At 32.8% G+C, this 20,592-nt stretch overlaps 4 protein-coding genes across 5 annotated transcripts; 2 read left to right on the forward strand and 2 right to left on the reverse strand.

Annotated features, from left to right (window-relative positions):
• Positions 1–107: 107 nt before the first annotated feature.
• On the forward strand, positions 108–3,067 carry LOC112504631 (D-galacturonate reductase-like). Its single transcript, XM_025108583.1, has 4 exons — positions 108–497; positions 2,101–2,344; positions 2,428–2,607; positions 2,704–3,067. The coding sequence occupies exons 1-4, from the start codon at positions 178–180 to the stop codon at positions 2,926–2,928; spliced, it is 969 nt and encodes a 322-aa protein (XP_024964351.1). The 5' UTR covers positions 108–177; the 3' UTR covers positions 2,929–3,067.
• A 1,035-nt stretch (positions 3,068–4,102) lies between these two features.
• On the forward strand, positions 4,103–6,829 carry LOC112504630 (D-galacturonate reductase-like). The gene is made up of 5 exons (XM_025108582.1): positions 4,103–4,216; positions 5,422–5,738; positions 5,875–6,118; positions 6,306–6,485; positions 6,611–6,829. The coding sequence occupies exons 1-5, from the start codon at positions 4,103–4,105 to the stop codon at positions 6,827–6,829; spliced, it is 1,074 nt and encodes a 357-aa protein (XP_024964350.1).
• Positions 6,830–7,363: 534 nt separating this feature from the next.
• Positions 7,364–11,617, reverse strand: LOC112504632 (transmembrane 9 superfamily member 3-like). Of its 2 annotated transcripts, none has more exons than XM_025108585.1 (9): positions 11,563–11,617; positions 10,691–10,849; positions 10,350–10,390; positions 9,660–10,242; positions 9,394–9,540; positions 9,079–9,235; positions 8,484–8,968; positions 7,916–8,138; positions 7,364–7,762 (listed from the first exon to the last, which is right to left on the reverse strand). In XM_025108585.1, the coding sequence occupies exons 2-8, from the start codon at positions 10,837–10,839 to the stop codon at positions 7,919–7,921; spliced, it is 1,782 nt and encodes a 593-aa protein (XP_024964353.1). In that variant the 5' UTR covers positions 10,840–10,849; positions 11,563–11,617; the 3' UTR covers positions 7,364–7,762; positions 7,916–7,918. The 2 variants fall into 2 exon arrangements, with proteins under 2 accessions (XP_024964353.1, XP_024964354.1); XM_025108586.1 differs by having other exon boundaries at positions 7,364–7,765.
• A 3,696-nt stretch (positions 11,618–15,313) lies between these two features.
• LOC112504633 (CASP-like protein 4D1) lies at positions 15,314–16,125 on the reverse strand. The gene is made up of 3 exons (XM_025108587.1): positions 15,944–16,125; positions 15,705–15,837; positions 15,314–15,553 (listed from the first exon to the last, which is right to left on the reverse strand). Exons 1-3 carry the CDS (start codon positions 16,123–16,125, stop codon positions 15,314–15,316), a joined length of 555 nt encoding a protein of 184 aa, XP_024964355.1.
• Positions 16,126–20,592: the final 4,467 nt, after the last annotated feature.

Consider the following 20,592-nt stretch of genomic DNA (forward strand, 5'->3'; position numbering starts at 1 on the left):
TTAAAAACACATAAAATTATATTATAATATCGATAAAAATAAATAATAAAATAATACATTAAAATTGAGATTTGTATTTCACGGAATACTCTCCTCTCCTAGTATATATATAGATAGATACACAAACACATGAAGAAGTTGAAAGGAAATTAAGAAAACAAAGGGTGGAAATTAAAGATGGTAATCCGTATTCCGGAGACGATGATAAGCTCTTCCGATGGTCGACGACCAATTCCTCTGATCGGAATGGGAACGGCAAGGTCTAGGGAAGGCGAGGATGAGATAAAGAAGGGGATTATTGAGGCCATAAAGGTGGGTTATCGTCACTTTGACACCGCTGAACTCTACCAAACGGAGAAAGCTCTTGGGGAAGCCATCAACGATGCTCTGCAACTTGGTCTCATAAAGTCTCGAGAGGAGCTTTTCATCACCACCAAGCTCTGGTGTAACGCCACCGAAGGCTACCTTGTTTTACCCGCCATCAAACAGAGTCTCCGGTAAATCTCCCTCTGCAACTTTTTCCTTCTTTTCAATAAGATAAACAAAGGGGATTTTTATTAATATTATTATTAAAGAATAACGTTGTTAACTTTTCAATGAGATCCATGTCCGTTCCTGATATTTTATAGGCTCTGACGAACATAAAAATAGGGTCTACTGCAAGAAACAAGGCTTTTGTCGTCACTAAAAGTTCATTTATCATCGGAAAGAGTATATAACAACATATCGTTACTATAACTTGTGGTGAAAACATGTCTTCGCTAAAAGTCGCATCGTCAAAGCTTATTTTTTTTGCAGTGACAAAAGAGATATTTCATTAGTATAAAATTGAGTACAAAAAATGCTAATAGTTTATTAAGGAAAGAAATCTTATTATTTTTATTATAAATATATAAGAGAGTACTTAAATTTACGTAATTCTTATTAGATAATTTGAAACAAGGAGTATAGAAACTATGGTTGATAAATTTTATAAATAGTAAGAATCTTTTTTAGTTTATAACAAGAAATATGTCTTATTTTAATACAAAAAGAGAATTCGTGTGAATAAAGTAATAGTGAGGGCCAATGAAAGATCAATAAATAAAGAAGATTATTAAGGTTTTCTAGACAAGTAGACAAATGAGAATCAATAAGCATATGAAAGAAATGATGATCCATTGAAATCCAATAAAAATAAATAATAAATTGAACATATAATATGCAAGCTCAACATATGATTGGTTGAGCACTTAAAAAGAATCTTGTGGTGTGGTAGAATCCAAATGAAAGATATATAAGTCAAACAATCGATGAAAAATATTTAAATTCTATTTTTCTTCTTTTTGTGCTCAACTAAAATAAGATGTAAGATCAAAAGTTTATGGAACATGACATATATAAGAGAAATTACTAAAATACATCTAGTTGAAAAAATTTATTGATTAATCACAAAACAATGAAACACATCATAAATTATAAGAACAATAGATTGATTGTCAAATAATAGTAAAATATTTTATGTAGAAGCAAAAATAGACAACAATGGTCAACAAAAACAATTAGAACAACATAACTAAATAATAATAGTCAATAGAAGCATAAATTGATAAAAATATCCAACAAAAATATACAGCAATAACAAACACATGATCTTAACGTTGAATTGTTGAAGCACGAAAACAATCAAGCATATATATATAGCAATAACCAATATCATTGAATCTTGTTGAAGATAAAAAGAAAATTTAGAGAGACAATAAACAATAGCATATAATGAATAACCAATTAATTTTTTTTATTTTCTTCTCCAATATAATTAATTGATATATTTTTGGGTCTTTGTTATCTGTTAAATTCTTTTTGCCTCTTATTATATGCTATAATTTTTTGGGTTTCTTTAGTTTATTAAATTCTATTGTATTTTAAAAGGAAAATATTTGGGCCTTAGATATTTTTGGGCCCTGCCCGCGCTGCACTCCCCAGTCCCCAGGGACGGCCCTGCCTTGAGCTATCAATATATTAATGACAAGAAAGAACCCTAAACTAGACATACAGATATGAGATATAGCTGCTTAACATACAGTAAGGGAATTGAGTTTATATATGAAATGGGTGCAGCAATTTGGGATTAGAGTATGTGGATCTGTATCTAATACACTGGCCAATCACACTGAAGCAAGAGGAGTTCAAAATCCCAATTCCAAAGGAATGCATAATTCCAATCAATCTCAAGGATGTTTGGAAAGCAATGGAGGAGTGTCAGAATCTGGGTCTCACCAAATCCATTGGTGTCAGCAATTTCTCTGTCACAAAAATTCAAGAACTCCTTTCCTTTGCCAAAATCCCTCCAGCAATCAACCAGGTCATCATCATACATTCGACTTTTCTATTTGAAACAGCCGTTGTTAGTGTCTGATGTTAGTTCTGTATTTGGATTTGTTGAAGGTGGAGATGAACCCAGTTTGGCAACAAAAAAAGCTGAATGAATTCTGCAAAAAGAATGGTATACTTGTTACGGGTTATTCCCCTTTAGGTGCATCAGGCAATAAATGGGGGCACAATCGTGTTATGGAATGTGATGTTCTTCAGCAGATTGCCGACTCTAAAAGGAAGACAGTTGCTCAGGTTATCTACTCATCGACCCAACCTCAATAACCAACCCTACGAGATCACATTATAAGTTATGGATGTTGTAAACTGATAGATGGTATTGAAATGCAGATTTCTCTACGATGGATATACGAACAAGGTGTGAGTTTCGTAGTAAAGAGTTTCAACCCAGAGAGGATGAGACAAAACCTTGATATATTCGATTGGTCGTTAACGGAGGGGGAGCTGAATAAAATCAGCCAAATTCCCCAGCAGAAACATGCTAATTTCAGTATGATGTTAGCTGAGCCTAACGATATAATCTCTGAGATTGATAGGGAGCTTGCACTTGAATAAGTATTTCTGTCACAAATAAAAGATGTTACAAATTACATTAAGACATAAATAAGAGATCGTCAATTTGTATTTCTACTCTTTGATATAAACTAATATTTCGTCGCGAAATAATACATGTATTCTTCTATCATTTCTAAAATCAGTCCTACTTTTGTTTGATATAATTGAATTCTGCTATGAATTACTTCAATCTCTTGTAAATAATACATGTATTCTGCTATGCATACCACCCCAACTATACACATACACACGTATTTTTTTTTAAGACAACATCATGTTAAAAACATATCCCAGTAAGAGAGCACAAAGAGAAACAAACCACGTGTAATTTTTAGGTTACTAGTCGTGTATCCGTGCAATACAGCGGAAACCGTGAATTTTAATGATTTTTGAAGTTTTACTGGTTTTATTAGAGAAAATTTAATGATGATATAAGTTACACTTGGTCTTTATATATTAATACAATTTGAATAAATAAGAGTTATGGTTCTAATTACAGTCTATCGATAAAAAAATTGTATGACAGTTTAAAATTCAATATATTTAAACGACTGCGCAAATGTGTTCGATTTACACCGAGAGCAAAGAATCAAGAGATCGAGAGCAAGATCAAGAGTTCTAGAACAATTGAATGAGAGAACTTTTAATAACTCATGGTGAATATCAGTTTGAATTTCACATTGGGGGATGTGGAGAAGATATAGAGGTATGAGAGGGTGAATGCATGAGTGAAATGTGTCAAAAGTATTTTGGAAACATGAAAAAAAAAGTTAATAATGTGCATTGATAACTTGTATTATGTGTTATTTAAATTGTAGATTAAAAGATTTTAAGACTCAATGCATAAAATAGTAGTACTTAATGATTATGAGTTGTTTTTAAGACTTTGAGCATAAATGTATAGTACTTTGTGCATTAAAAATTGTTTTTAAGACTTTTAATRAATCTGGTTTATAAGATAATATATATATATATATATAGAGAGAGAGAGAGAGAGAGAGAGAGAGATATATATGTGATTTCACACACACATATATATTGAGATAGAGGGGGTGGAGGTTCAAAAGGGGAAAAAGGACAATTAAACAAGAGAACACGAAAACAACCAAACCACGTCCAAAATCACGTGATATATGTCACACTAACGGTAAACACAACGCGACGTGTGATTTTAATGTTGGTTATCACCACTTTTGACACCGCCACGGTCTACAAAACGGAGAAATCTCTAAGAGAAGCCATCAAGGAAGCCATGAAACTGGAGGGCCGTTTACTAAACACTTACTTGGTAAGTGTTTAACGCTTAAATTTCCCCATTGGATAAACATGAAAAGGGCCAATAATCTTACCGGGTAAGAGCGATGAGAAGGATGGAGAGTCTTATCTGGTAAGTGAGGATGACGACTCTTACCCAGTAAATTGTTGTATTCGATATGTTTTGATATGCTAAAATCTTATGCATCAAAATAAATTATAGTGACCAAAGGGCCTTTCCCCTAGGGGTATGTGAGTCTTTGGCCTCCTAGGAGGTCAAAGGTTCAAACCTCACCGAAAGTGAGAGTGTATGAGTTTATTTGTTCTATTTGTCGTATATAAAATATTATATACTTAAAAAAATAAAATAAATAAATTATAGTGTTGACTCCTATTGGTAAGCGCTTATCGGGTAAGCATTTGGGTAAACGAGGCCTGGGTCTCATCAAGTTTCGGGAAGAGCTTTTTATTACCACCAAGCTCTGGTGTAACTACGCCGAAGACCATCTTGTTTTACCGGCCATTAAGCAGAGTCTCCGGTGAGACCTCTCTTCAACCAATTGCCTTTTGAGTAAACTACAGTTTTGGTCCTTGTGGTACGTCAAAAATCACGGTTTTGGTCCCTAAAATTACATAAAACACTACGTGATCTACACTTTGTTTTGGAGTTAGAAACTGACCAAACGGCCATCCATCTTTCCTGATAAAAAAAGAATAAAACAAATGATAAAAAATCCTAAATGATCTCAAGTTTAATGGATAAGATGGACTACCGTTTCGTTTAGAGACCTAAACTGAAGGGTTTTTATATAATAAATGAAGCTTAAAAATTAAGACTTTGATTATTGACATAAAAACGTGAACGAGGACTAGATTGATGATAAAATAGAATCGTGGTTTGCAAACAATGATTCTGAAAGAAGAGGGACCAAATCTGTAATTTATTTATTTTTTAAATGGAGAACAGGTAATTAAGGGTTGTAATCAAACAAATCGGTCAATGCATGGCATTGAGAGAAGAGCCAACCAAGCAGAGTTAAAAGAAAGAAGTTGAAAACGAGATCACATAAACCCAAACCCGTGATCATACAGACAAGTTAAGGCTATGGCCTGAAACAAACCTAATCAAAAGTTTCTGCAACCATAGAAAAGCTTGCCACCACCATTGATATGTGCATGCAAGCATTCAAACCCAACATATTTTAAAAGGCTCCAGTGAAGAAAATAAAAGAATAACAGATAAACATGATTCCGGAGATGATGATCAGTTCTTCCGATGGTCCTCGACCCATTCCAGTGATCGGAATGGGAACCGCAACACTGACTGCCGGCAGTGATGAGGTGAAAGCGGCAATTCTTGAGGCCATCAAGGTGGGTTATCGCCACTTTGACACAGCCGCATTCTACCAAACCGAAAATTCTGTTGGGGAAGCCATAAAAGAAGCTCTGAGACAGGGTCTCATCAAGTCTAGAACCGAGCTTTTCATTACCACCAAGCTGTGGTGTAACTCCGCCGAGCGCCACCTTGTTTTACCAGCCTTGAAGGAGAGTCTCCGGTAAGAAATCATTGGTCCAATTTGGATAGTTGAATTCAGCTCATGCTTTTGCTACTTATTTTCAGCAATCACTTCCATTTAATGGAGAACTATTCTGAGCATTGCATTGTTAAAATGGTTTGCTTATTTTATGTAGGAATTTGGGACTCGAGTACGTAGATTTGTATCTGATACATTGGCCGCTAAAGCTAAACCAAGAGCAGTACAAGTTACCCGTTCCAAAGGAGTGTGTAGCCGCGATTGACATCAAGGGTGTTTGGGAAGCAATGGAGGATTGCCAGGATCTTAAACTCACGAAATCCATCGGTGTCAGCAACTTCTCTTGTCGAAGAATTCAAGAAATTCTTTCATTCGCTAGAATCCCTCCTTCTGTAAACCAGGTGATCATCATCCATTGATAATTTCATCAAACCAAATTTTTTTAAAACTTGATGTATATTAATCATCATCTAAGAATGACCATAGATACCATGTATATATTTAAGCTGATTGCCTCATCACTCATGCTCTCATGTCTATGACTGAATATACATTCTGCAACTTTCACCATTTTGATTTTATTTGAAGGTGGAGATGAACCCACTTTGGCAGCAGAATGAACTGAACCGATTCTGCAAAGCGAATTCCATCCTTCTCACTGCTTACTCCCCTTTAGGTGGCTACGGCAATCCTTGGGGACACAATCGCGTCATGGAATCCGATGTTCTCCAACAGATTGCCATGTCCAAAGGGAAGACAATTGCTCAGGTACTCTTCTTTTAGATCACCAACATACAACAAATTAACCTTACGCTCATAATGCATTAATTAAGATATATAGTATATATGAAGTGATGAGTAATGGGTAATTAATGCTATAGTATTGGGTGCAGGTTTCTCTAAGATGGTTATATGAGCAAGGTGTTAGTTTTGTAGTAAAGAGTTTCAACATGGAGAGAATGAAGCAAAACCTTGACATCTTCGACTGGTCGTTAAGTCAAGAAGAGCTGAACAAAATCAGTCGTATTCCTCAACGTAAAAATCTTTATTTAGTGGGCATGATGGTGAAAGAACATAACGATGTAATGGATGAGATCGATGCAGAGATTTGATTTTAATATGCGGTTTTATTAGAAATTAAAAAAAATGATAAATTAGAGAATATTATAATAATATAATTTATGTTAAAATCTCTGATACAATTTAGGTGTTCTTGAGTAAATTACATATTTGGTCCTTATGGTTTACACCTTCTACCCAAAATCAAAATAAATATAGATATAGGATTTCTGGTTGACATTTTCGTGCTCATTAAGTCCCTCCCTCTAACGACGAGATCCTCCATCACCACCATTAGATATGACCACCTCTTTCTACCATAGCCATCTCCTCTCTTTCTACACAACCTCCCCCCAATCAAACCACCACCACCACACAGGGAAGGGGGTCGCCAATGAAGCCCTTATTCGGCCACCACTAGAGAAGGGGCAAGGACCACCATAAACACCTGTCTACCCCTGTTTTGCTTCTGCATCTACAACATAAACACCTTCCACACAAAGTATAAGAGAAAACCCTAAAAATGGAAAATGTCAATTATTTTTTTCTAAGGTTTTTGGAACATTCTCATTAATAATAGGTATTTTGATTTGCAATATATGTGTTTGTATTTGAATTTATATGGGTTATGTACTATTAATCCGGAAAGTCTTCTCAGTTACAAGAAAATGATCCAATTCTGGAGCTAAAGATCTTAAAGCATCCTTAGGAAATTATCCTTAATTTCCAACAAAAGGTTAAGAATTATACATTTAGGTAACAATGGAATGGAACTGAATATACCCTTGAAAATGGATGGACCAAACTCTGATTAATATGAATAGTACTCCAAGTGAAATCATGCCAAGTTGTTGAAACAAAAACCTTCCAAGAGACTTGTTGAAGATTTTGAACATCAAATCGACTTCATGCCATCAGAAATGACTCCTGAACAATTGATCCACAAATACTTCCATTTTTTCATCAGCTTTGAATTGAGGCTCTCACTGCTTAAAGAATGATTTAGGTTTTTCATCAATTTAAAGAAGGAGATCATGCTTTTATGTAGATATAGGTATATATTGGTGAAATGAACATTGGTTTTGCTACACAGACATGTAAAACAAACATAGCAAAAGAAATTGTATATTAAAACATACCTGCTAGTCGCATTTTATGGCCGCATATAGGTAACGAACAAAGAGCAATGAGGCACGGAAACCCACACTTCCAAGTACCAGAAATATGCCGTAGCAGACACAAGCCATATAGCCGAAGAAGAAGGAGGTTTGCATGAAACCAGTCATGTCTGATCTCAAGAAATAATGATAGATACAATAACCATATACAAACAATCCGGTAGAGCCACCACAGAAAAATGACCTACGTCACACAAAGAACTCTTATTACCTCATGAGTTTTAAGATCCACTAAGATAACTGTTTTGACATCTATTTCAAATGGGCACCTTTTTTAGCTTCAAAATTCATATGAATTGGTTAAATTCTAAGTAATTTTAAAAAAATCATCAGTCATTTTTGAAGTTGAAGCATAGACTCTTCGGCCTTAGAGAAAGAATGAACTAATATATAGCAACAAAATAATGAAATCATCTATGTATAAGTGTATGCATAAAATATCCAAGAAAATAAAGAAATGCAAGAAAATGAGGAGGTCGAGGAGTAAAGTCACCATTCTGAAACTAATTCCACAACCTAATAAACGCACCTCCACCACCATTCATGATCTTCAACAGCAAGCTGGAAGTATGTCAGCGCCACAGACACTAAAGCAGTTATGATCAGAAGAAGAACAAAGACTACGGACAGAATACTGTAAAGTGTGTAAACGCGGTGGCCCCAAACAGTTGCAAATATGTAGTGAAGCTGAATATAGATAACACTGAAAGGCAAAATTCCTGCCAAAGCCATCTGAGGTAGAACACCCCTGTACCAACGCAGCTGAGGAACCTCTCTAGGACATTTGCTGGTTCTACATGGAGCTTCGAAATCAGATGCTCTGTTTTTCCCAACAATCCCTCCTAAAAGAAGCAATGGTGATGCTAAGAATATCCACAAAAGAGATAAAATGACTATTCCTCCAATTGGTAATGCAGCAGTTGTTCCATAAAAAATGGCAACACTGTTTAGGAAGCAAAATGTAAGAAAAAGAGGCCCAAAATATAATCCTCCTATCAGCAGTAGGTTCTTCATCTGTCAATGAAAATACTTGAGGACCAATCAGTACTAAGCTCGTTATGTGTATAGAATTCTTAAAATTAAATAAGCCTAAATCTACATGGATTTTTGGTATTTGCACATACCCAGCTGGTTCCTTCGAGTTGACAGTAGAAAGAAACAGATGTATATCCTGAGACAACAGATGTAACTGCATACGTAATGACAAGTGCATTCAAGAATACTCCTCTATGATAGGGCTGAAAAACACCCAGGAGGCCCATAACAAGAATTGATATGATGCTGCAAATGAAACAAAATGAAGGTTAGAAACTAATTTTAGATACTTGCCTAACAAATCAAATATAAAAAAAATTAAAAATTTGAAGGGAAAAAGGGGGTCATCTTCAGATTTTCTGAAAGTTACTCAATTGAGTTTCACATTCCTTGGAAATACTCACAGTAGAAGCAAATGTGTACCAGAACCAAGAGCCGCGGCAAATAAGGACTTATGCTGTGGGAATCTAAATATATCACCATGGATGTTCTTCCATCCAGTCTCGTCTAGGTTGTCAGCCACTTGATCCCCTTCCACATCCTGTGAAAACCTTCCATTTTTCATGCAACGGGGAAAAAGGAAAGGCAGCAAAAGAGTTGTATGAGATGAGCATAAAGGGCCAAAACGGATAGGTAGCACATACTTAATTGTTGTTAGCAAAATTAGTACTTGGAAATGTCTTTGCGAAGGACTAGCACATAAAAAGTCATCAGGCAGATGCTCAGAATGAGGAGCGTGACAGATGAGTTTGTAATCGAGTGGTGATGGATAGACATGTGGTGTGGTAAAATGGAAGAACCTATGTATTTGCCCATTCTCTCTTCAAACAAATATTGTGTCACCAACCACTTAACGGAGTATGTGAAGTCCACATCAATATCCTTGTCCTCTGTCACGTCTGCCAAGTAATTTTGGTCTACTCGAAGATTGACCTCAATAACATGTTCCTTATTATAAAGAACTTCAAAATCAAAATGTTTGTATAGGAAATATTTGCTCTTCCTTTCATCTGAATAATCTCTTTCAACGTGTCCAATGAAAGCCCAAATTGGCAAGTCATCATAGTACAATTGCATATAGTAATCCTTTGCTATAACACTTCTGAACTGAGAAACGTCTGTTTTGCTCAGTGTCTTCTTGCATAATACTTCAGAATCTTTATTCACACGGAATTCAAGCTTATATGGAGTTGAAACAAGACGATCTCCATTCAACATCTCACCTAGATTAAGCTTCTTCTCTTTGACATTATCTGGTATTGGATATACAATATAGCAGTATTAAGAAGCTAGAACAGAAAAGTCGCTTCGAGTGCCAAAGAGAACAAAAGAAAGACCAATGCATTCAAGAAAAAAGTACCCGCAGAACAAAATGGAAGGTCAAAATAAGCATATGTTTCCCTGGAAAAAATTAAATAAGATGTATTAATAAAAAACAACAATGGGTTAAGGAGTTCAATAAGATTCATTTCTTCAATTTATGAGGTGTAGTAACTTTTCCAGAGAGGAAAAGGTGAAAAAAGTTTTTTCATTGTATGCAAGCATACATAAACAATACTCCAAAGCATATCAGACGCCAAAGAGTATTTAGAATGCCCACACATGAAACAATAAACACTTCCATTAACCAAGCACCTTCATTGAATAAGTCACATGACAAATTTATCTGCCAAAAAAATGTCAGGGAAGAAATTGACTAACCAGGGATTTCTGTATGGGCCAACTTTATTGGCATAGAAGGGGACCGTATCTCCATCATGGTAGCGATGATCAGAGGCATCTGATTCTACTTGGCTTCCAAGGTAGACGAATAGAAGAGTTATAAAAAGGGGTTTTGGTGATCCAACCATCCCTGTTAGTCTGACAAATAAAAGTGAGAAAATATGTTGCAAAAAATTAGATATCAAAGGTATAAGAAATTAAGCACACCTAATCTATCTACATTCAGCACTTCATGGAGCATTAAAACTCTTATAGTTTTAAAGTTCTTCATAATTTATTATACACGTGAAGCAGCACAAACATTTCACCTGGTAGCATTAACATTAAATCAGACACCTAATAACTAAGAACATTAAAACTTCAAGTAATAATGAAATTTGGAAAAAAAAACAGCTCCTGCTAAAGAACAATTACCATTTCAGTTCCAAGATTTGAAACAAATTTAGGCTTTTATCGCTACTTTTAGTTTTAGCAGAAAAATAAATAAATCAAAACCAATTTTATTTTTCAAAGACGTAATTTAAGAAGGCTGCTCTAATCCTTTCCAGTTTCCAACTTCCGAGAATACAAAGAGATCAAAGTCAAGACCCTATCTTTGTCAATGGAATTGACTACTCCATAAATGAATCTAAATTCTTCGAGTAAATTCCAAATATCAAAAACAAAGACCAAGCTCCTGGTGAATCATAGTATCAAGATACGAATAATACAACGTATGTAATTAAAAAAAAAACCCATTCCGATTGCAACTAACGGAGCGTTAATACAGGCAACAGATTCAAACAAAAACAACGATGATTAAGGAAATGAGAAGAACAATAGAAGATCAGTGACAGAGAGCGAGAGAGTACCTTTTGCGATTAGCGAGCAGGTTGCCGTGATGGAAAAGGTCTTCACTGCTTGGAACCAGAGGTGATGTGGGGTAGAAGACGACTTTGACTTTGAGGGTAGACCCGGTAGTTAATTAAGTTGATGATTATACACTTATTCCAATAATTTTGAGTAAATTACAATAACAGTCCTTATACTTATATTGAATCTGCAGCTTTAGTCTGATTGTTTTGTTTTTCACATTTAAGTTCCCAATTCTACTTATAGTTGCTATAGCTGAAAATTAAAAAAAAAAAAAAAATCCTTTTCTTATAGAGACGACATATCGTCACAATACGTTGTTTTTTTTTTAATTTTTCTTCTATAACAATGATAAGTCGTCACAATAGCTAAATAATTGATTTTCTTAATTAATTTTTACCTATTTTAATTTGGTTATACAATCTATTTTACTCAATTAATTTGATAATCAAACAACTAGAAAATAATTTTGAAAATCCTAATACAAAATTAATGACAAAAAATAAAAGTTATGTCTTATATAAACGAGATTTTAGGTATATAACTTTTAATGTTGTAATTAAATCCATGACATTCTCATGAATATAAAGTCCTTGTTTTCCGACAGGTTAATAGGTCATGAATTTAATTAAAAACTTATTTAAGGTTATATCGTTAAATGACCCTTTTTAAATATGTTAATGCGTAAATATATCTAATCATCTATTTTGACTATTGAAAATTAAGGTCAAATAAATTCACTATTTTGACTATTGAAAATTAAGGTCAAATAAATTCACTATTTTGACTATTGAAAATTAAGGTCAGATAAATTTGCTATTTTGACTATATATTAATAATCTCATATTTCAACTTAATTTTCAATATTTTGTTTGCATATTTCAATTCTCAACTCAAAAGATATGTGAATGTATCTTGATTTCTTTTGTTTTTCTAAACTTAAGAATTTTTTTTTTGTGAATATTATAGTTTTTAAATAAATATAAAGATTTTTATTCAATATGTACTTTATTTAAGACTAAAAGGGTACTCGTGCAATGCAACGATATACATATTCATGTTAATGTTTCGTTTTATTTTGTCTCTATTGATATAATACGGTTTATATGGTTTTGAGAAAGATGATGTTTACTTTTAAATAATTTTTTTTGAAGATATCATAAAATTTTGAAAAAGTATATTGATATTAATATCAAATTAATTTTTTAAAAGTTGTCGTTTTTTTGTACAATTTCTTTAATTCTATTTTTTATTATAATTTAATTTAGGTTTAATAGCGAAATAATTTATTTTGGATTAACAATATAATTTTTATAAAGATAATGATTCTGTTAGAACTCAATGATTATCCTAATTATATTTTATATTTTTTATATTTAAAATGAGATGTTTATCCTGTATTTGATTATGTTTATCTGCAAATAGTTATACAAATTCAAAATTGAAGCTTTAATAAGTTGTACTTACTCACAATTTACTTGTAGTCTTAAATTTTAAGTACTATGCATTGATTAACAGTACTTCATGCATAAAAAATGGTTTTTAAGTGTTTTTGTCAAATACTTTATAATATAGTGTATATATATATATATATATATATATATTTGATTTGTAATTGGATATATAAAATACTTTTTAATAAAAAATTAAAAAAAATGTGAATAACATTATATTTTTAGCAGATTGCATTTTTGGTCCCCATTGTTTTTCCAAAGAGCAATATTTTCATCATAATGTTTGCTAACTTACATTGTTAAGTGGAGGGATCATGAATGTTATGAAAATGAAAAGTTAGAAACCACCAATATGGATAGTTTGTTTTAGGGACTAAGTCCAAAATTTGAGCAAACTACAGGGACCACTGGTGTAAGTCACTTTTAAAATAATATAAATATAATAAAAAGAGTAAATTGCAGTTTCGGTCCTTGAGGTTTGTTTTTTTCTCGGATTTGGGTTCCTATAAAATTTTATTGTAAGAAAAACCTATGGTATGTAAAAGTGCTTGGTTTTGGTTCCTCCTAATAACAATTGTTAGTTTCATTGGTTAAGTGAGGGCATTCTAGTCCTTTTATGTGTTACTCTCGTTTTCTTTAATCAATTATAATCAATATATTGCTATTTTTTAAGGATTTAATATGGTATGATAATATATATATATATATATATATATACACACACACTTAATATTTTTTTATATGTTAACCATCCTCACCGCCACCACTACTTATGTTAAACTCTAAATCAACCACCATCCGATGTTATCCATTAGCATCAACACAATAAATAAATAAATTAACTACAAGAATGGTGCCTGATTGGTTTGAGCTTGACTTCAAAAGTCAAAATGTTAGGAGGTTCCAGGTTCAAATCTAAGGAGGAACAAAAATCCCCTTGTGGTCACGGAGATTCAAATGCGGTGACTTCAGGCTATCTGCAAAGCAGGTGGTTACCCTGAGATTAGTCGGCTCGCAAAACGGGTTAGATATCCAGGCTAATAAAAAAAATTAATGTCTCCTATACATATCAAACACAAAACACTCATTAGATGCACAAATATATAGAAACAAAGACAAGGCTCGGATGCATACTTTCATTGTAAACAATTTGGACAAGTTTATTTGCTTGATTTCTGGTTTAAGGTTATTTTCATTTAAATGCTCAAAGTTTGATCGGTTGGTTGAAATTCTTATGGAGAATTGTTATTTAAAGATTTGGATACATAATCGTCATGAAACTTTAATAAAGTAACAGTTGAATCTATTCGGTCTCAATAAGGTTTCTTAATTGAGTTCATGAAATCTTATAATCAAAGCCTTAATAAACCGAGCTTGCGAGCTTATGGCTTTGAGTTAGTGTTTTTCTAGTCCGATAAAACCAATCACACCTGCGAATTTGAGAGTTCATTCAAATTCCCAATTGTGATTAAGATCCGATTGCACCAGAGAGCTTATTTTAACCAGTATAAATCTAAGAAAAAAAAATATAGGTTGCTGAAACTTGTTAACAACCATGACCAATTCGGTCTAGTCTTTTTGTTTACGCTTTTGGAATCAATGATAGGTACTACCATCTAAATAAGAAGTGACTAATGTTGGGCTATTAATTCATCGTTGTAAACCAACTTTTAGTTGCATATTTAGTCTACTTAATCAAATCCGAACCCCCTGCCTTCCTTATTTACTTTTAATTGTTCATTCTTGTACTTGAATTTACTGACCATAATAAGTTAAAACCGAATCTTTGTAGATTTAACCCGACTTATCGTTATTACAATCATATCTTAGATGTAATTGGTTACGATAGTTGCAAGTGGTTAATATAATTATAACTTGTTACTTAATGAATTCGACATCCATCATTACAAAAGATGAAAAAAGACCATGGGGATGATTAGTATTTCATGGGATTTTGTTGGATTTGTACTTTTTAATGTTTTAAAAAATGTTAAAAAAATTTGTTTGTAACAATCAATTAATAAAAGAAATCTGTTTTTATAATTCTTTTTATAAAGACTGAAATTTAATTACATTCCAAAAAATCAAACATACCAAAGATTTTAAATCATTCTGAATCCAAATCTTTTTACGAAATCTAAATCCCTCAAAACTATTCCATCAAATCAAACGTTCCCCAATTTTTTTTTTCAAAAAGTCATTTACCATATGCCACTATAAACCCTTGTGAATGTATAGCTCTTGTGAATAATATCAGTCCCTTGAAGACTATATGCCACTATAAACCCTTCTCAAATTATGATTTCTTCGCTAGAGATCTGGACGACACGATTGACGAAACTACGGAGCAAAGAAATCCAACAAGAAGGAATGCTGCTGATATATGAACCATCATGAAGAATGTTGTCATTTTTAAATGATAATCTTTGGCATCATAACCACCTTCGAATCCTTTAATTTCATCAACATGTTCCATTTTTTCGACCGTTGCACCATATAAGGATCCAACCACGGTTGCTAGTAATGTCAAGCATATCTGACAACATATGTGTAACAATACTAAAAAGTTAGCTTGCAAGTGATATGCTTAGATTAATTCTCATTACAAAATGGTAATCAGCTAAATTGGTATTCTTTTTTCTTCATTTTAGACCGTTAAATCAGTGGGTCATTAGCATTATATGTACCTTGTCGCCATAAAATTCAAACACGAGCAATGCACCATTCTTGATTCTTTCTTTTCTGAAAAAGAAGTACAAAGCAAAAGGGACCTGCAATATGGTATATGAAAATCCAGCCACCATGCCAAAGAAAACATACCTGCGATTGATAATAAGCATATATTTATACGATTAAGGTGCATGCAGAATACATAATCTGTAAGGAAAAAAATGTTTACTGAGGCTAGAAAAGAGAAGGTTCACACTGATAAGTGGATACATCATCGTAGCTGAATGTGTTTGAAAATGGACCCACATTGTAAGTGACACTGATCGACCTCAATAGACCTATGGATACCGCTAGAGCCACCAAGGTGGTAAGTCTTGTAGCTAATACAACGATTGGCAACTTTTCTGGTTTTGGATCTTCGTATTTGAGATCTGACATCTTTCTTTTACTTCTGTTTGAAGTTACCGTTTTTTAGATTACGCGAAATACATGCCATCGTTTTATAGCAATTTGATTTGAATTTCTCATCTCCCAAGAAACAATAAATTATCTCTTTTATTTTGTTTTGTTGTTAATGAAAGTTGACCCAATTTCTTGTAATCATCGCTCCAAAGTTTTGTGGAAACATCCATCAACCACGTTGCTTTTGATAAACTAAATATCAATTAGAGTACATTCGATACAAAATTCTTATTCTTTATGGAGACATGATTGATCGTTTCAATTCTAAGTTGATAGCAACATTCGTATACTTTTTAGTTGAATAGGTCTCAGGTTCAAATCCAAGGAGGTATAAAATCCCCTTGTGACCATGGAGATTCAAATGCGATGACTCCGGGCTATCTGCAAAGCAGGTAATCGCTCTGAGATTAGTCGACTCGCATAGTGAATTGGATATCCAATTTAATAAAAATAATAATAATTTCAACTTAAAAGTCACCTTCAAAACTGCAGTTGTTTTTTGCAATCACTATTTAAAGAATAAGATATAATTAATCACTTGAAAAATATATAACATTGTAAAATTCAAACAAGACATGTATGTACTACAACAGAAAAGACAAGAAATCAACTAGACCTATGGCTGTTTTGTACCAAATCAAGATTGATATTTGGAAAACCTATGGCTCCCACACTACTAGAAAAAGGGACTTCTACTCACGTATTACGGAGGAACATCGACAATTTTTGTATCGAAAAGATGGAGCTAAATTAGCGGCAAATTACCAAGCGAGGAAAAAACATATGTTGGTAATTCGTCCCTATCAGCGACAGATTACTGACTAATTTGTGATGACCCGCTATTCCCAATGTAATCTTTTTTCCGGTTAACCATGGACGTCTGGACCTGATCTGAGGTGTTAAGAATGTTTTTATTATTATTTTCTTCACATCACACTTGAAAATCAATCGATAATTCTTTAAAGTCACAAACGGATTTTTTTTTACTATAACATATTTTTGAAATGAAATATATAGATGACACTTTGTTTTTTTGTGTTGTAAATAGGTGGAAATAGTTTTAGTGAGTGTTCTGTAACCTTATTTTCACCATAAGTTGTATCCTATCATTCTCATTAAATAATAATAAATAACCCCAAAAATAACGACTAATAAACCCTGCTATAGCGGAATTCTAACAAAATATAAATGTAAATAATAACTCAATGCTAACCTGTCCCATACCGGGTTCTGTTACAAAATCAGTTCAAACATATTTCTCCAACTATCCCAAAATTTGATACTTACTCAATAAAAATATAATCCACTAAGCATGACCCTTGCCTATCCACCTTTGAACTTCGTGCTCCTGATATTCATATTAATAGTCAGTTTTATAGAGCTTAGTGAGTTTATGGTTTTCGTGCACAAATCATACATATCAAGTCATGTAAAGAACAAACAACATACCCAAATAATATGCATGTTGTTTCAAAAACCCCTTTGAAATAAACAACTTCGTATATATGTATGTATATGTAAGTGTTCGCTATCATATTTGACAACTTGACAAATTTTATAAACAACTTTTCAAATCTAAGATTCTGCTAAAAAGATTCAAGTATATCAATGTTCATAATATATACATAAGAATTTTTTAATAAATAAATAATATAACTTCTAAAAACTAATTGGTTACATGCATCTTTTTAATCCAAAAAAGCTACCTATAATCGATTAAGAAGATTTAAAGTTAAAATAAGAATAAATTAGTTTTACCTTTCCCAAACTCTATGTCATTCAAACTCCTCGCCACTCCTCTCCGCTCCATCGTTGTCTACTCTTTATCACCATCCGTTATCGTCATTGACTCTTGCAATCGATCTCCCTATTTTTGATTGATATTTTGGTTTTTCGATTCTCCCTCTTTCTTGATTTGTCTATACGTGTTCCACTAAATTGTCATGAAAAAAAGGAGAATTGGAAGACAAAAAAAAAAAAAAAAAAACAGATCAAAAAGAAGGAGAAAAAAAAATCAAGAGATCGATGGTAAGGGTCAACGCTGGCAATGGACAATATGGAGAACGGACAATGCTAGGCTGGTGAGGGGTAATGAGGGGAGCGATGCCGTTAGATGCAAAAGATTTGAATGATGTAGAGTGAGACAATGGAAAAATTAATTTAGGTTTTTTTTTTACTTTAAACGGTTACATGTAACGTTTTTAAGTAACGAAATTTTAAAAGTTCAACTGTTTATTTATTAAGAAAATTAAAAAAAATTAATTATTTAAAATGAAAAAGAATAATGTTTATTCATTCAAAGTCGCTTTGGTTCTTGTGGGCTTTTTTCCTGCAAATAACCATACTAAGTACTGTGATGTGGACATGAAAGTAAACAAATAGAATATCATTGATCATTTTCTGCTTGTTTTAAGCAAATCAAGGCTCCAATCAGGATGCTAGAACGATTATCAAGACGAAGTTAATGACGTGATTTGACATTTAATTCTTGGAATCCAACTTGAAGAACTGCTATTGAAATTGGCATCATGATCGTTTCTATGATATAGAAATTACAGGCAGGCCGTACATTAGTTGACTGTCAAACGAAATGGTACGACCTAATGGGCAGCCTCAATTTCAACCTGATGAACTCAATGATCAAACTCAGTTTCAGCTCACTGAGAGTCTTCAAACTAAGGATCACAGTCAGGTTGAACTTCAAAATCAGTCCGAGTCCCAGACTACTCAGACTTCGATAAGCACAGTAGAAGTATTAGCCATTGTCTCATTAGTAGTCAGGTTAGCTACTTGGTATCTCTAATCGTTCTATCATCCAACGGTGCTACCATCAAAGGTGTCTATAGAGAGGTCAAAATCTGGTTCAACGATATCTATACTTATCGGTATGATCTCTCTTTCTCTACAAGATGTTAGACTTCAACTCTTGATTTCATGTAGGGTTTTGGTCTCTCTAGCTTTCTCTCTGTGTGTGTGTGTGTGTGTGTGTATAATACACACATACTTAGTTACTTACACGTTTGACTTTGAGGAGGCATGATATACTTAATTACTATCTTTATTGGCAGGTATATGATGTCTACTATAGTGATAGGTTTTGCCTACACATGTGTTCAAGTATCCCTCGAAATCTACCAACTAAGCATGGGTAAAGGTCGTATGACTTGCAATGGACTTCCAAACATCATTTTTTATCGTGACTAAGGTCAGTTTCCATTCCACATATATTTTGCATGTGATTCGAAAAATAGTTCAATTCTAACGGTACATAATCTGGCCTTGTACAAAGATAAAACTAACCTGACCATTGCAGCAAAATTGGGTTGTAACACTTTATAAGATTTGTAAAAATCACCCTTTTGAAGCTAGGACATGTATGTCCTAACAATATATAATACAAACTGTGTACAATAAAAAGAAGGGATATACACCAAAAATAAAGAAATATACACAACATCACTTCCTATATTTAAAGGATCACCACAACTTTGTGATAATCTGATAGTATATGACCAAAAATTATGTGTTATTTGTAAACTTATTACAATAAGTTTAGAGGATGAACATCTTATTTAACAAATTTTTAAACCATTTTAAAATAAAACGTTGTATTAGTTTTTTTTATGGGATATATAAGAGAAATGTCATATTAACACATCTTTTGTATATGATACTTATTTCTACAAGACATTTTTTTAAATAATATCCTATAAAAAATTATAGAGTAAATTGCAATTTTGGTCCTTATAGTTTGTTGTGTTTTGTTCGTATCCCTACAAAATTTTAATGGCAAGAAAACCCTCATGGTATACGAAAATGTTTGGTTTGGGTCCTTGAGACTAACGGATGTTAAAAAACCAGTTAAGTAGGAGGTATTTTGGTTATTCTACTGTTTTCTTTAAAAAAACAAAAATTAAATAACAAATATTATATTTAGTATGTATATGTAATTACTATATATATAAAGGGAAAAGTACAATAAAAACCAATGAACTTTCTTGTTTGGAATGATTAAGTCTTTGAACTTTTTTTTGGAACAAATAAGTCCTTGAACTTTCCAAAACATGTTAAATAAGTCATTGGACAATTTTTTGGTACAAATAAGTCCTTGGACATTCTAAAATATGTTAAATAAGTCCTTAGACATTCCAAAAAATGTTAAATAAGTCATTGGACAAATTTTGGAACAAATAAGTCCTTGAATAATCCAAAACATGTTAAATAACTTTTTTGAACTTTTATAAAACATGTTGCATACATTCTTATGACTTGTACAACTAGTTAAAATGATAATTATTTTTTGGGAAAAGTACAATAAAAACCAATGAACTTTCTTGTTTGGAATGATTAAGTCCTTGAACTTTTTTTTGGAACAAATAAGTCCTTGAACTTTCCAAAACATGTTAAATAAATCCTTGGACAATTTTTTGGCACAAATAAGTC

The sequence above is a fragment of the Cynara cardunculus genome, unplaced genomic scaffold, assembly GCF_001531365.2.
Source record: "Cynara cardunculus var. scolymus isolate 2C unplaced genomic scaffold, CcrdV1 Un_Scaffold_6252, whole genome shotgun sequence".
NCBI lineage: Eukaryota > Viridiplantae > Streptophyta > Magnoliopsida > Asterales > Asteraceae > Cynara > Cynara cardunculus.